This window comes from Malus domestica, chromosome 04, assembly GCF_042453785.1.
Source record: "Malus domestica chromosome 04, GDT2T_hap1".
NCBI classification, from domain to species: domain Eukaryota; kingdom Viridiplantae; phylum Streptophyta; class Magnoliopsida; order Rosales; family Rosaceae; genus Malus; species Malus domestica.
The window spans coordinates 22978067-22992549 of NC_091664.1; the positions used below are offsets into that span (position 1 = coordinate 22978067).

Sequence of the window (14483 nt, forward strand, 5' to 3'; positions counted from 1 at the left end):
TTATGTTAAATAAAAATCAAAATGACAAAAATACCATTAATCTAATAAACAATAGGCCAAATGATTTGATAAAAATTGAGGGTATTTTTATCATTAAATATATGCTTATTTAATAGAGATTTTTCACGAAATGACCAAAATGATTGATGGTGGACAAACTTAGGGACCAATTCTATTGATTTCAAATCTCAGGGACCAAAGTGAGGAGTTATACAAATCTCAGAGACCATTTTGGCTAAAAAGCCATTTATAAATCTCTTGGAATCCTAATTGAATACACCCTCCTTAGTTTATACAAGTTGGAAAAAATGATAGGGGATTCTAGTTACTCCTATAATATAAGTGGAAGGATATTTTGAAATAACCCCTAAAAGTAGAACATATCATCCACTTATATTATAAGACTTAGTGTAACAAATTATGTTTCAACTACATATAAAAGTTTCTCGTTCTTTAGTTCTCTCATCTCGTTCCTTTATTATGATTTTATTATATTATTTTACTTTTTTTGTAATTGTAAATTAGTTGCTAATGTGCTTGTGTATATCTTTTAGGATTCTATAACATTGATAGATAGTTTCCTAATTGTAATGTATTACTTGAAAGACACGGATTTTCCCTTTCTTACTATTATAAATAAAGAGGATGAGAATTATCACCACAGAATCACTAAATCCTCTCTTCTCTCTGTCTTTGCCGCCGACACCTCTCCGTGTTTTTACTATCAGTAAAATAAGCCTACAACAATTTTTTATATTTTTTCATCCCAATAGATATATTAAATGCAAAATTAGCCATCAACATCTCCAGGGACCACAGGTGCAAACCAGAATCCACAAGTTTCCAGAGTCCGAACCCGTCCTTCCTACCCGGCTCTCCCAAAGGTACATTTTTACCCCTACACTCACTTTTCCTTTTTCTACAGAGTTTCTTCAAAGCCCATTAATGGCGGTCGCCACCTGAAGCGACCGAGGTCAGCCCTCCTCCCTCCCTCTATGCAAAAACCTTTTTTTTTTTTTTTTTCCATCTGAACCCAAACTACTAAACACATTAGTAGAAAAGCCCAACCATTAATTTTTTTAGTGTAATGCTGTAAGTTTGATTAATTAGAACTTGACGAAGATGCAAATTCCATTGCCAAAGTTACCCACTTTAGGGTTTTGGGTGTTGCTCTCGTCAGTAAATGGCTGGCGGAGGTTCTGTTTGGTTCGACCGAAAATGGGTCGGAATATTTTCTAGGGGAATGTTCATTTTTGAAGTTTCCTGGCAAATTGAAAGATCATGAATCTCCATCGAATTCCATTTTTGTGCTGACGTATTCTCTGTTTGCAATGTACTGTTAACTTTTTTGATGCATGTCTGGCAAGTTCAAATTCTTTGCTTTTTTGGGGGCAGAAAATTACAATGTGTTTGGTTTTTGTATCAAAATTCAGGAATTTATTATGTTGTTTTAACTTTTATAGTTAGTCAGATGGCGAAAATGCCATTAAATTCATGTTTCGTGTAGAAGTTTCTTGTTGGTGTCAGTGATAATGACATTTCTGTTCTCAGCATTCCAAACACTAGGATGAGAATGTCGGATGCCATTAGTTTCTAAAAACCCTATTGAAAGGATGGGTTTAGAATTCTTGGGTTCGGTTTGGCGAAATTAAACCCACTGGACACGAGCATTGTGCTCCGACCAAGGGTCTCAAACAGTAAGAACATGAATGCTGAGTGTGTAACTGATAGCCACAGGGCTAAGATTGGCCATAGGGAAATCTCATCTTTTACGGCTATAGTTTCCTAATTGGATGAGATCCCTTGAGTTGGGAGCTGACTTTGTCGAATTTCTTGTTACGCATATTTTTGCTCACTTAGTGGGAAAAGGCTTTGTTGTTGTTGTTGTTGTTGTATTATAGGATTAGGTTGATTAGAACTAGGTACAATGCCAGAGTGAGCACTTGTGCATGTTAGCTTGATATGCATTGTTGGTTCATCCTCTAACAACTTAAGCTTAGCTTAAACTTTTGATGTCCAGTGGTAGTCTAACAGTGTGAATCAACGTTGATGACTTTGGACTAGGAGAACTCTGGGCGTTGTTGTGTCTTTTGTTTCTGAAGAAGTTGTCTCTTGTTCTTCTGGATGGAAGTCTTCCCTCCTGGATGAATGGTCTTCAACCTAGGTTTAAGGAGGGTTGAGGAAGTCAGATCAGGGTAGAGCACTTGAGTTTTCTAGTTTTTGTTACCTTCTTTCTGAGTTCTTGATCTAGTCATGGTTTTCAATGTGTAGGGGTCCCATGATAGTAGAGAGCCAATGTTTAGTGCTAAATTTGATGTTTTTACATTCCTTAAACAAAATAGAGTATTGGACTCTAGGTTTGAAATTTTGTATGTATTTGTTTACTATCTACTACTACGTTGAGTATAAGCTAGAAAGCGGCACCTGATAAAGGTGAGAAAATTTTGTACAGGGTTTGATTGGGATTTGAAGGATAACATCATAACATTGCTAAATGGCTCCTTCAAGAAGTCGTGGTCATGACAATCAAGAGAGTGCTAAGAAAGCTTCTTTTCCAATGGGGGACCAGCTGCAAAAATGGAAATCACCTTTTGGCCTCTATGCTGATTCTGACATGTTGGTGTGGTTGAAAGGACTTGCATTGGACCCTTGTGACCAGAAAGCATCTCCTGATTCAGCTCGACAACTATGGAATCAGACTCTTAAAGTGCGGAAATTCTTGCTTCTTGGTAATGCCGAATCTCCTCGGGTACGTTCAATACAACATTGGTATTTTTTTCTTCTTAATCTCATTGCACTGTTGTCTTAGTGATAAATGAGTATTTCTTAATTTGACTGAACCATTTACCATATTAGTATGCTGGGATAATGAAAAATAGTTGGGTTACATCCTAATAAATGTAAATTTGATTCTACATGCTGGGTTCTCTACTGATGGTGAGAAGCCCAATCAAGTTGTATACTGTATTGCACTAGTGATAAGACTGGTTATCCTGTTACATACCTGTAATCTACCAGTTTTATGCTAACATATCCTATCTTTTCGCTCGATCCGAAGAGCAACTTATCCTGCATGTCAAGCATACCTTAGGAGCATTTCTTCAAATATCAACCTTTGAGTTGACCCATCATGTAACTCATAGTCGACTCATCATCGTGTTTCGTTGTCTTAAAAGTTATCTCAAATAACGTCATATTCTTGATAAGCTCTTCCACAATCATTACTGGAAGGAGAGGGCTATTGAGCTAGCTTATTGCTCGACATAAATTTGTTTCTTCTACTTATTGACATAGCACTACTCAAGTGAAACGTTTTGGTATCAAATTTCAAAACATTTCACCCTTGCTTACAATTGGTGATAATTTATCTAAGTTTGAGTTGTTTTCTTTGTATTTTAAGGCATTTGCCAGTTCAGAAGTTATTTCTTACCATGAACTTCATTCTTCAGCCCCAATCTTATGAAAACGACCTTTCCTCCCTTTTTTATACAGAGAAAGCGAACACTTGATCAGTTCCTAAAAGTTAGTAAGTTTGCAGAAGTTTCTCGATTGCATCCTGAGAAATCTGATGTCCATAGTGTCAAAAGATTGAGTACAGGGCATTCCGTCTCATGCTTAACCCATACAAATGCCAACAATGGAATTTCCAAACCACAGCTTCTCTCTAGCTCTCACGGTTCAGGAAGTTTGTTAACATCTGAAGATGAATATCATGGGAAGCCAGGTTCAACATATTTGACCTCTATGGATATGGAAAATTATGGTGCATCTTGCAAGGATAATTCTGCCTCTCCTTTATTTGATACAGATGAATCGAACAATGGTCTGAACACATTGAATCCCAAAAACTTGAGATTCTCTGATGCAACTTTTGCGAATGTTAATGATACAGCCAATAGCTCAGACTCTCCAAGTTTAGAAGAGAATAGTACAGAACTTGAACGTGCGTTGAGGTGTATGATTTTTAGTGATGATTATCTTCCAAGATGTATTCCTGTGAGAGATTTTGATGGTTCAGTTCACTATTCAGATTCATCCAGGTCAATGGAGCAAAATCTGAAACTTCGAGAAGCGGTGAGATTACTATTTACAGATGGTAGTCTTCCGATATCTGTTGTTCCGACTGGTCCTTGTTTTCAGGCGGACGTCCCAGAATGGACAGGTCCAGTAAATAGGAAAACTCTTTATGGTGGTGGTGATTCAGCAGCGTTAAAGTGGTTGGGCATGCGAACGTGGCCCATTAAAGGAAAAAGTGCAGGAACCACAGTGAAAGCACTTGGGAAAGGGAGGTCCAACTCTTGTTCTTGCATATCTCCAGGATCTGTTGGTTGTGTTAAACTCCACATTCATGAACAAAGACTCCTCTTGCAATTCGAACTTGGTTCTGCCTTCCGGAGTTGGAAGTTTGACGAAATGGGAGAATTTGTCTCAAAGTCATGGACATCAACTGAACAGCAGAACTTTGAATCTCTTATGAAAGTGAATCCACTATCAAATGAAGCAAGTTTTTGGAAGATCGCCTATAAGCGTTTCCCTTCCAAGTCTCGGAAGAGCATTTTGAATTATTACTATAACGTGTACATCCCTAGGCGTATGAGCCTCCAGACCAGATCCTCCTGCGATAAAATTGACAGCGACGATGATGAGGCAGAAGAGTAACAGAGGTAGCTGTAAAGATGTAAATCTATAGGGGTAGCTTGATGTTGGCTCTGTATATGCTTGTCCCTTCAGGTTTAGCTCCGGGGCAATTTTGAAGACTGATCAGAGCTATTTTGGGTTCATAGAACCTTACACCAAATTGCAAAGCAATTTTGACACTCAGCTACATCTGTTTTGCTTTCTTATGAACTTGTTTCCTGTAATCTTTCTGTATTTAGTTGTCTCATATCTTCTCAGTATTGTTTCCCATTGAACGTATGGGTAGCAGTCAAGTTTTCTGATACCAACTCATGCTCTAATTTTGACCTGCTTAGGGCTCGTTTGGTAACCTTGTGTTTAGTTTTTAGTTTTCATTTTTCGTATTATAGATAGAGGAAAATATGTGGGAGAAAGGATGAATGAAGAAGGGTGAAGAAATTATGGCGGAAGAAATGCGAAAGGAACGTGTGTAGAGAATGGAACTCTTACTCATCTTTGAGTAGCCAAGTGCTATTCCTCTAGAAATACCCCTTCCTCTTAGCCGATCCTTTTCTACCCACTTCCAAGTTTTGTCAAGATGGCAAAAGCTTTTGTAAGAGGACCGAATTGGGTTAGAGATGAAGATAACCTTCGTGCTTGGCATGTGGCATGAGTTTCCGTTAAGGAAGATGGTGCTACTGGCAATTATCATGACACAACGAGTTTTGGAATCGTGTCCTCGAATTGTTGAAGCATCAACACCCCATTGGTGGACGAAAAGCCACGAACCTTCAACGCCATTTATACCAAGACCATGAACCAACCAGTTTGGTGGGCTAGATAAGATAGGTTGCATTCGGTCTGTTGTTTGTTGTGCCAAAATGTGATATGGATAAAATTGGACATGATGAGTTATGAATCCACAATAGACGAGTTATCTAATATATCTTTACACATGAGTTACAAGTTTTGTCGCATAAGTCATTACCAATCAAATCTCATCCCTAAGGCCCATCTCATTCAACCCACCAAACAACTACCAATTTATTTAGTTATGGATTTCTTTGAGAAGCGGGCTTATACCTTTCTTTCTATATGATTGTCTTGTTGGAAAATCTTAGTATTTTATCATTATTTGGGTTTATTTGTTAGTTTAAGTATATAGGCTTAATCCATCTGAATTAGGATTTCTAGGTTTTGCTCTCTATAAATATAACTTATAGTTTAGTATGAATGACTTGTTAGTCACGATGTAACATCTTGAGGTTTTATAGTCGTTTTGATATTCTTATTTGTTTAATAATATTCTTATTATTTTGTAGTCTTATCCTTCTCGCACTCTGATATTCAACTCGTCTGCAGGAAGGGACTATTAGAGTACAATAGGTACGATTCCTCTCCCTTCTGCCGATTCCCCTCTTCCTTGCAGTCGAGTCCCTTCTATGGGAATTCCTCTTCCCGAGCCTCTTTCTTTGCACGGATTCATGGTTTGGTGAATCCGGTTTTGGAAGGGATGCTTGAACAAAGTGGCAGTAAGTGAATCAAGTGAAAGTGAAAGGAGTGGCAGTGTGAAGTGGTGAATGTGTCCCTTCATAATTTTTCTTCTTCTTGTGCATAATTATATACGTCAACTAATCGATCTTTTATTTAATCCATGCCTATGTCGAAAAAGATTTGTTATATTTACGGTCATTGATAAGCCTAAAAAAAACCTTTTACATAGTTTCTTGCTCGAAACATCTTCAAGATTGTCTAAAGTGACATAAATCTCTGGTCGTTCAGGTGGCAAGATCGCAAACGGATGGTCCAACTGTTAATCTTGGTGATTATTTTGAAGAAGATGTGACCTCAACGTTATCGCAAAGGTCTCCGGGACGTGATAAGCAAAAAGGAAGCAAAGAAAAACAGGAAGATGCATGATCCAGATGTTGCCAATTGAGCTTTCGGAGTTGAAAAATTAGATCAAAATGGTGATGACAACTAGGCGGATAGGGAATTACACTCCTGAAATTTCAGGAATTGGACTCCTTGGAGGTGTATTTGGATTCCTAGAAAAAAATGTTCACCTTTTGTACAAAAACTATCATATTGTTTTGCAAGTCCTTACAGGGGAGGTGTATTTGAATCGTGTCCTCCAATTGAACTCCTTATTTATAAGTGTATGTAATAGAGTTAGTCAAGTTCTGGATCAAATTCGGAATATTCAAATACATTTTGATTCCCAACCGATTCTTGTTGGATTTTTATGGATTTCATAATTTCGGTTTCAGTTTTGAATCATATAATATATTCTAGAACTTTTTCAGTTAGGAGTCGGTCGGAATAAGATTTAAAAGTATATTGAATATTTGGGCTTCGTAAAATTGGCTGAAGTAGTGTGCTCCTTTGAATGCACACAAGTTCAAACATTTTCTCTTTAATTTTGATGAATTTAGTGTAATTATCGCTTATGTAAAATAAGAGTATTCGTTATGATCAATTATGTGGAAAAACTAGATGTTATGTGTATATGCAAGTAGACTTTCTCAAAGTGAGGCTCTTCATGTACTTTGTTCCACTTTACAGTTTAACATTAATTTTCGTGTGAATATTATAAACCGTTGTGCTAAAAATATGAGGTGGTAGAAAATTCATGAAGAATCTCACTCACTTTCGTGAGTCTCTTTAGCATATTTTCCATATAGAGGAAACAAGAAACAGTCATTAACAAAGGAAGATTACATGAACCCCAAGGTTGAGGTTTAAGTCAAATATTTTTGAACAAACAATATTATCTACACTAAGGGGTGAGGGAGTGCACTAAGTCTCATAGTGAACTAACAATAATATAGTTTAAATTCGTCTTTGACGAGAATCGAAGGTAAAACTCCTCTTATTTAAAACAAATATTGTTGAACAAAATCTCAGTAAAATAATAAAGGCAAGTAATTCAGAGGCAAACCCAGCCCCGAGGCTGAGTTGCAGACAGACATTAGTAGCCTACAACCGTTGACAAACAAGTCCACCCATGACCTTAAACAAATCACTATCCACCTCATTTTCCTATTGAGGCCATTGGATTATGAGCCTCCTCCCCTCTTTTTCTTTCCTTCCCTCCTTTTGTCTCCTCCATGAAGAAGCATGCCGGGATGTTTTCATGGCCACCTTTTGACTCTTGAGGCAAATTGTGGATCATTGAAGGTTTTACATACCCAAAAAAAGGAGAAAGGATAGTCTCCACGATTTAGTTCGAGTGATATTCTAATTTAACTTAAGATAAAAGCGATGGAGATTTGAATTAGAATGCAAATGTAGCACATTAGTTTGAGCAATATTTTAATTTAATCTAAACTGCAGATATGAGGATTCGACCTTTGGCTACAAAAGGAAGCACATTAGTTTGAGCAATGCTGAAATTTAACCTACACTACGAGGAGACAGATTCGAACATAAGTGTTAAAGGAGCAGACTGATCTAGCTAACTTGAGAACGCACTGAAATAGAAAAATGTTGATTGGTTTGATTCCTTCAAACATGGTGGGGTGACCCCATTGGGGATAAAGAGATGAGTAAGAATCTCAAATTTTGACAGACAATAATTGTTAAGATTGGTTCATGTGTTTGACAATGGGGATTTGGGTCGATCAAATGATCCAACATGTCTTTACATTATGTTGAGTTTTGCGGTCAAAGTTTCATTTCCTTTGCCTTTTACTCAAAGTGTTATAATGGACAACGAATTTATAGGCTTTTGTGTTTTCTCGACTTCGCACTTTTGCTTGGTTTCTGCACAAGCTCACTTTTCACTTTATAATCCGGTCAATATTGCCTGAAATATTCATACTATGTTCATATATCCGCATGATGAACACTATAGAGAAGGTCACTTTAATACTTCTTGATTTTAAATTAATCTTTGTCTTTATTTTTTTTGGCCAAACAACTAATTTATAAAAGATAAAACACACTAATACAAAGTGAGGCTAGTTCCAAGACAGTCCACAACACAGTAAAAGTGCGGTACAAAAGTAAAGAAACAAGCCCCAAAAGTGAGTCCAAGATAAAGCCTAAACTGAAAACCCTAAATTTGGAAACGAGAATCGATCGCTTCCACAAAAACAGCCGCACCACCATCGCTAGGGTGCTGCCATTAGTAAGAAGAACCATCGAACTGAAAGGATGAGCGGAAAATGGGGGTGGACAAGCCATCCACGCAAAAAACGCTCCCATAATCCTACCAAATAATGAAAATGCACTTTAGCAGCCAAGGCACGCCTCCAACCGAAGCTCATGGAGGAAGAGCACGAGGAGTCAAATAGCCGAACCAAGTGGGCGGAAGCTCGCGACTGGGAACAACAATTTGGGAAGAAAAAAACATGGAACTCGGATCTGCAACCAGATTGCTAGACATTGAGATAAAGCTCAAAGAAATTGAGACAAAACTCAAGAAAAATGAGACAAGCTCAAAGCAAAACAATCAGAGAAAAAGAAAAGGAAGAAGATGGGGTTTAGCGAAGAAGGAGAAGGGGAAAAAGGAAGGAGAAGATGGGGTTGCTACTGACCCTACCCAAGAGGCAGCAAAAGATGAGCTTGATTTGGAGGTTCTGAGTTTGGGGAAATGGTGTGTTCTTGATCTAAATTGTTTTGGTTATTTGCATTATGACACGAGTCATCGATGCGGTGCAAGTTACACGTTAATATTAGTCGCGGTGAGAAAACTCTTGATATTTGATAATACGTTTGTGTCTTAAGTTCGTTACTAATCTCATTTCGATCCAATTTGTTTCTCTTTCCGAGTTTTGTCAAATTTGCCTATTTGTGAGTCACATGCAAATGTGAAAATGACGCAGTACGAAGCAAAAAAATTACAAACGTAAATAATTGCATGAACCAAAATTACTGGAATCCACTGGTTCGATAGGAATTTGAAAGTAAATGATATTAATTAGATGAAAATCAAAAGAACCAATTTTTATTACAGAACACAATTTTGGAGGTTAAAATGGCATCGGATGGCTAAATTCATCTTATGCCACAACAAAGTGATGATTTTGAACATGGCGTTTTTCCCCTTCCGAAAAGATATCATAGGCCCAAATCGGATCTCGAACACCAAATCTACAGATTCTCATTGCGTCCTTTTGTTTTTCGACGGTCCATTTCCTCTTCAATCCACTCGGTCATTTGTTCTACATCAGAAAATGACTGAAATTGGTAACGAGGTTAATTATATGTATATTATTAAGAGTTTCCTAACTACATGAGTAAAGATTAAATACATAAATCACACCACATGTATAATTTCGGCAGTTTAGCCATGTGTTATTGTTCTTACATTTTTGGAATGAAAGAGCAACATGTGCCACTGCCACTGCCACCGAACTAATCATAAAATAAACTCTGTTGAAGCACACTAAGTCAATATGTGGCAGCAGCCGACCAATCATTTCATATTCCATTAAAAATATGTAAATTCCGTAAACATATTTCTTACTTTTTCAGGCAATTTTTATGTGTGAAGCTGGGTTTTGGAAGTTTTGCTGCATCTGCATTTACAGTCTTCTTTCCTTTTTAGCGATTTTTGTGTAATTAAATCATGCTAAATCTCATAATCCAAATGGCACCAAATTCGAATTAACGCGTAGAGTGAGATTAGTGCAAGATTAAAGAAAGATTAGAGGAAGCAAGGATTCTGGTGTGAGAAAAAATGCATGTGGAAGGCAAATGCTCTGCAAACGCAGATAACGAGACGTTTGAAGAGAGAAGCAAACATTTCAGCAGTGAAGGGGGTCCGGAGCCAACACAAAAGAGCAACATTTAGCGCGCGCGCTCTCTCTCTCTCTCGCTCTCTCTATATGAGAGTGGGGTCAAAATTAGGCTCTTTCTCTATTTGAATGAGGGAGGCAGATTCTCTGCCCTCCCACTTCATGTGTCCTCCTGTTTGAGGGTATGGGAGGACGCGGGAAGTGGAAGGGCAGAGAATCTACCTCCTTGAATGAGACTCTACCTAACCAATTACATTACTGTGTCGGTATTTCAAACCAACGATACATTAGAATTCATTTTAAACTTTTCTCACATGGCAGCATTTGGTTTGAGATATAGCCGCAATGGTACTTGAGTATAAGTTCGTCCTTCGTTTCACATCGATGGTTTTCTACATTCCATCCAACAGTACCTGTCATTACATATTTGCTAGTAGTAAGTTATGTTCAATGGGAAAGTCGAAGAGACTTAAATGCACCATCGGAATACAACGTTACGTGAGAAAGTTAATACGTATAACAATAACATTGTGCTATTGTTTTGGAACCCTCTCGCTATTCGGCTATTTTATATAGTCGTTTCCGCTCAATGGGGACGGAGGCTACTACTGTATGGGCCACGGCAGAAACCCTAGGGACAAATAGCAGAACCAGGAGAATGAAGCCGTCGACATACATTGTTACTGTTTTCCCTGCAATGTATAAGATGCCAAATAACACAGGAAAACACATTCTGCAAACTCCTCAGCCTTCAAAGGCTTAAAATCTTCCCCCAATCAGCCAATTATGCTCAAGACAATAAGCAAAAGAACAAAAACTGGGTCCTAGCTAACTCCTAACAAGCCCGGCACGTCCCTTCTCTTTCGGAGATTCTCGCCGCCTCTCTCTATCTCTGACGTCACGTGATATATCTCCGAATGGATTAAATATCCAAAATTTACAAGTTGCACACATTAATTAAGACACTAATTAACTATGATTAAAGACGAACGAAAAACACCGAACTGTTGTTATTTGAGTAATTGAACCAAGTAAATCGCTAATGGCATGAAGAAAAAAAGAAGGAAGATTTCAAATTTTTTATCCCACCAACCAACAAGAATGCATTAGGCAATGTGTGGTTTTACACAAGAAATGCAGCAAATGAACAACATGAACTTTAAACCCAAAAGAAACAACACCCCATCCATTCACTCATCGTTCAATACAGTTTCAGTACGCTTCTGGCGATCGAATGAGCATGGCTGGACCTGCTTTTCCCGACTCCGCCGCTCCTCCAGCTGCTCCTCATCGGAGTCAAATAAAACCTCAGCATTCCGTTTTCAATATGGTTCGGGGAATACCTCGCGCTCCGGTTCCGTTCCAGCACAACCTGATCATCTTTTTTCTTCCTCCCGGCAGTCCCATTTCCAAACCCATTTGCGTCGACGACAGGAACGCCATTGCTCTTCCTCATGCTCCCAAATGCACCGCCACCGAAACCGCCATACCCATGAGAACCATTCCTCCAACTAGCACTACTATTACTCCTCATAATCTTTGGGTTAAAGCCCTTGGCTTCCCCATTCCTCTCACCACCACCGCTGCCGCCTCTGAGCTCCGGCCACGATTCCGAATAAGACCGCTCCACGCCGTTTGATCTAACACTACTATACCTATCATCGTCCTCATCTTTGTTCCCACCCCTCCTGTGTATAAAACTCCATATATTCCACGCCTTGCCCCACCTCCTAGACTTTTTACACCCTTTATTCCTCTCCCCATTTCCCACCACCGAACCCGTATCTCCGCCGCCCCGAAACGACGCCATATCAAAGCTCTCAGAACAGTCATCCCTCAGAGAATTCGAGTTGTAAAATTCCCTCAGATCTCTGTTATCAGGAACAGTCGTGGGCGACACCTTGGCGTTGGCATTGGCATTCGAAACCGACTTCATTTCATCAATCTCCGCCACCACCGCCGCCGCAGTCTTCCTAATGGAGTTGGATCGGTCGAGGCTCTTCCTCCGCCGAGAAGAGGAGTCCGAATAGTAGTCCCGGGTCTGGGCCGAACCGCCTGGAACCGTCTCCTCTTCAATCGAATTCTTGGGCGGCTCCTCCACCGGAATCTCAGCGTCGCATCTCGACACGTGGACCACCGGAGCGTCCTCCACCACCGAGAGCATCGTTGGCATCCTCGGAAACGTTCTTCCGATGAGGTACCCGTCCCATGAGGCCCGAGGCTCGTCAAAGGAGTATCTCGGGTCGTCGAACGACATCCGACCCGCGTCCAGCGACATCCGACCCACGTCTAGCGAAAACCTCGGATCCGTGTCGCAGGAGCGCCGGCCGAAGCCGTAATCGGCAATCTCCGACTGAGTTTCTCTGAACTGTCTCCCGATTGGCTTCTCCACCGGCAATGTGGCCGATCCGCCGCCGTTCCGCCGCTTCTTCAGCTTCTGTTTCTGTCTCCATTTCTGTAATTTCTTGCTGAAAACCGAAGCTGCTGACCAGAAGCTTCCCGCAATCTCCTTAAGGTCTCGCTTCTTCGTCTGAGAATCAAGATCTATGTGATCTTTCATTGGTTTCAACTCCTCTTCTTCGAATTGCTCCGGCACTGGCTGCGGTGGTTGAAAGTCTTCCTCCTCCTCTAAGATTTCAGGAACTCTGTCTTCTGTTACATTTGGGACAATTGCATCCTCACAAATTTCAATTCCGAAGTCCTCGCCGCCACTAAACTGGTTCTCGTCCTCTTCGGCTTTATCTTCCTCTTCCTCTTCCTCCTTGGCCTCAAAGACCGGACCCCGGAAGCTGGAAGAAGACCCACCCAAATTCCGGGTCTCGACCTCAACGTCAGTGGGCGGTGCTTCCTTCTTGTTGGGATTCCGGCCGTCGTCTTGGTGAAAGAGTGTCCACAGAGTGTTCCGAACGTCGCAGGATTTCCTCTGCGGCTCAAACACGCCGGAGAAGCCCTCGTTTTTAGAGGCAGAGAAAGACTTGGTTCGTCGGAGCTCCGGGAAAAATGAGGTGGGTCGATTTTTATTGGAAGAGGAGGCCCCACCACCGCCAATGGGGGGCTTGAAAATGGCCTTAAGCGCGGCTGCGGCGGTGGAGGAAGTAGGGGGCTTTCGAGAAGTTGAAGAGGAAGAAGAGGTCGTTGAAGGTTCCAACACGGCAAGGCGTTCGCAGAGGCATGAGGGGCAGAAGCCCGTGAAATGCTCTTCCGGGTGTCGGGCGCAGGATGTAGAGGGTCGTTGGGCCTGAGGCGGCTGCGGCGGTTGTAGCGTTGGAGGCGGCGGTGCTGCTGCTTCTCCGCTGGGATTCATAACCGGTGGCGGTGCTCTGCGTTGTTGCCCACTTTGCTGCTGCTGCTCATGTTATGAGAGTGAAGCAGAGAAGAAGGAAAAGAGTGACTTTCTTTTTGGCTCCAACGGAGAGAGAGAGAGAGAGAGAGAGAGAGTGAGTGAGAGTGTGAGAGACTGGGGAGTGAGAAGCACAAAAGGGGAAATAAATGAAATGAAATGAATGTATTTATTTTTCATTTTTCATTTTTTGTGGGGGTTTTAATTAATTTTCTCTGGGGGCACTCTCTGGTGAAAGGACAATTACGGGCCTACTGAATCCTTAATCGAGGTCAGTAAAAGCGGACATAGGGGTGTGTTTGGCAAGTGGGTTTTTTAACTTGTTTCGGATGGCTTCAGATTTACATGTTTACTTGGCTACTCTCTGCCATATACTATATACCTCTATTCACAATGTATTATTGCAAAATCATTTCTTTTGATTTTAACTTCTCGTTAAGAATACGATATTTTAAAACCACTCTAATTTATAACATAACGCAAATTGTAAAATTTTAATACGGCCAACCACTCTCTCCAATATTATGTCAATATTTAGCGATAAGGGTTAGCAGTCTACTACTTATCGCCAACTTACATCTTACATTTCTACAACAGATTAATTACAATAGTTTTTTGTATAAGACTTTGGTTTTTTTTTTTGTTTCGATTCAAAAGAACACTTAAATTAAATAGAGTCATCACGATTACAACCAGTTTTCATACAATCAAACAAGAAGGCTCGATGAGCCGCACTCGGAAGAGATTCACCCCAAATATGAAGATTATTATGGTGAAAGCCA

General features: G+C 40.2%; 2 protein-coding genes and 1 long non-coding RNA gene across 4 annotated transcripts; 2 read left to right on the forward strand and 1 right to left on the reverse strand.

The window, feature by feature from the left end:
- Positions 1-878: 878 nt before the first annotated feature.
- LOC103433574 (uncharacterized) lies at positions 879-4946 on the forward strand. 2 transcript variants are annotated; one of them, XM_008371840.4, is made up of 3 exons: positions 879-973; positions 2453-2749; positions 3493-4946. In XM_008371840.4, exons 2-3 carry the CDS (start codon positions 2495-2497, stop codon positions 4657-4659), a joined length of 1422 nt encoding a protein of 473 aa, XP_008370062.2. In that variant the 5' UTR covers positions 879-973; positions 2453-2494; the 3' UTR covers positions 4660-4946. The 2 variants fall into 2 exon arrangements, with proteins under 2 accessions (XP_008370062.2, XP_070676743.1); XM_070820642.1 differs by lacking the exon at positions 879-973 and adding an exon at positions 980-1333.
- An 861-nt stretch (positions 4947-5807) lies between these two features.
- On the forward strand, positions 5808-6842 carry LOC139195311 (uncharacterized). The gene is made up of 2 exons (XR_011580130.1): positions 5808-6193; positions 6400-6842. It is a non-coding gene; the product is annotated as an uncharacterized lncRNA (long non-coding RNA).
- Positions 6843-11349: 4507 nt separating this feature from the next.
- Positions 11350-13866, reverse strand: LOC103433573 (protein OCTOPUS). Its single transcript, XM_008371837.4, has one exon. The coding sequence runs from the start codon at positions 13663-13665 to the stop codon at positions 11563-11565; it is 2103 nt and encodes a 700-aa protein (XP_008370059.2). The 5' UTR covers positions 13666-13866; the 3' UTR covers positions 11350-11562.
- Between the last annotated feature and the right edge of the window lie 617 nt (positions 13867-14483).

Excerpts from the sequence above, each read along its gene's own strand:
- LOC103433574 (XM_008371840.4), top strand. The coding sequence starts at position 2,495 with ATGGCTCCTTCAAGAAGTCGTGGTCATGACAATCAAGAGAGTGCTAAG. Across the intron at positions 2,750-3,492 it reads GTAATGCCGAATCTCCTCGG|AGAAAGCGAACACTTGATCA; the intron begins GTACGTTCAATA and ends TTTTTTATACAG.
- LOC103433573 (XM_008371837.4), bottom strand. The coding sequence starts at position 13,665 with ATGAATCCCAGCGGAGAAGCAGCAGCACCGCCGCCTCCAACGCTACAA.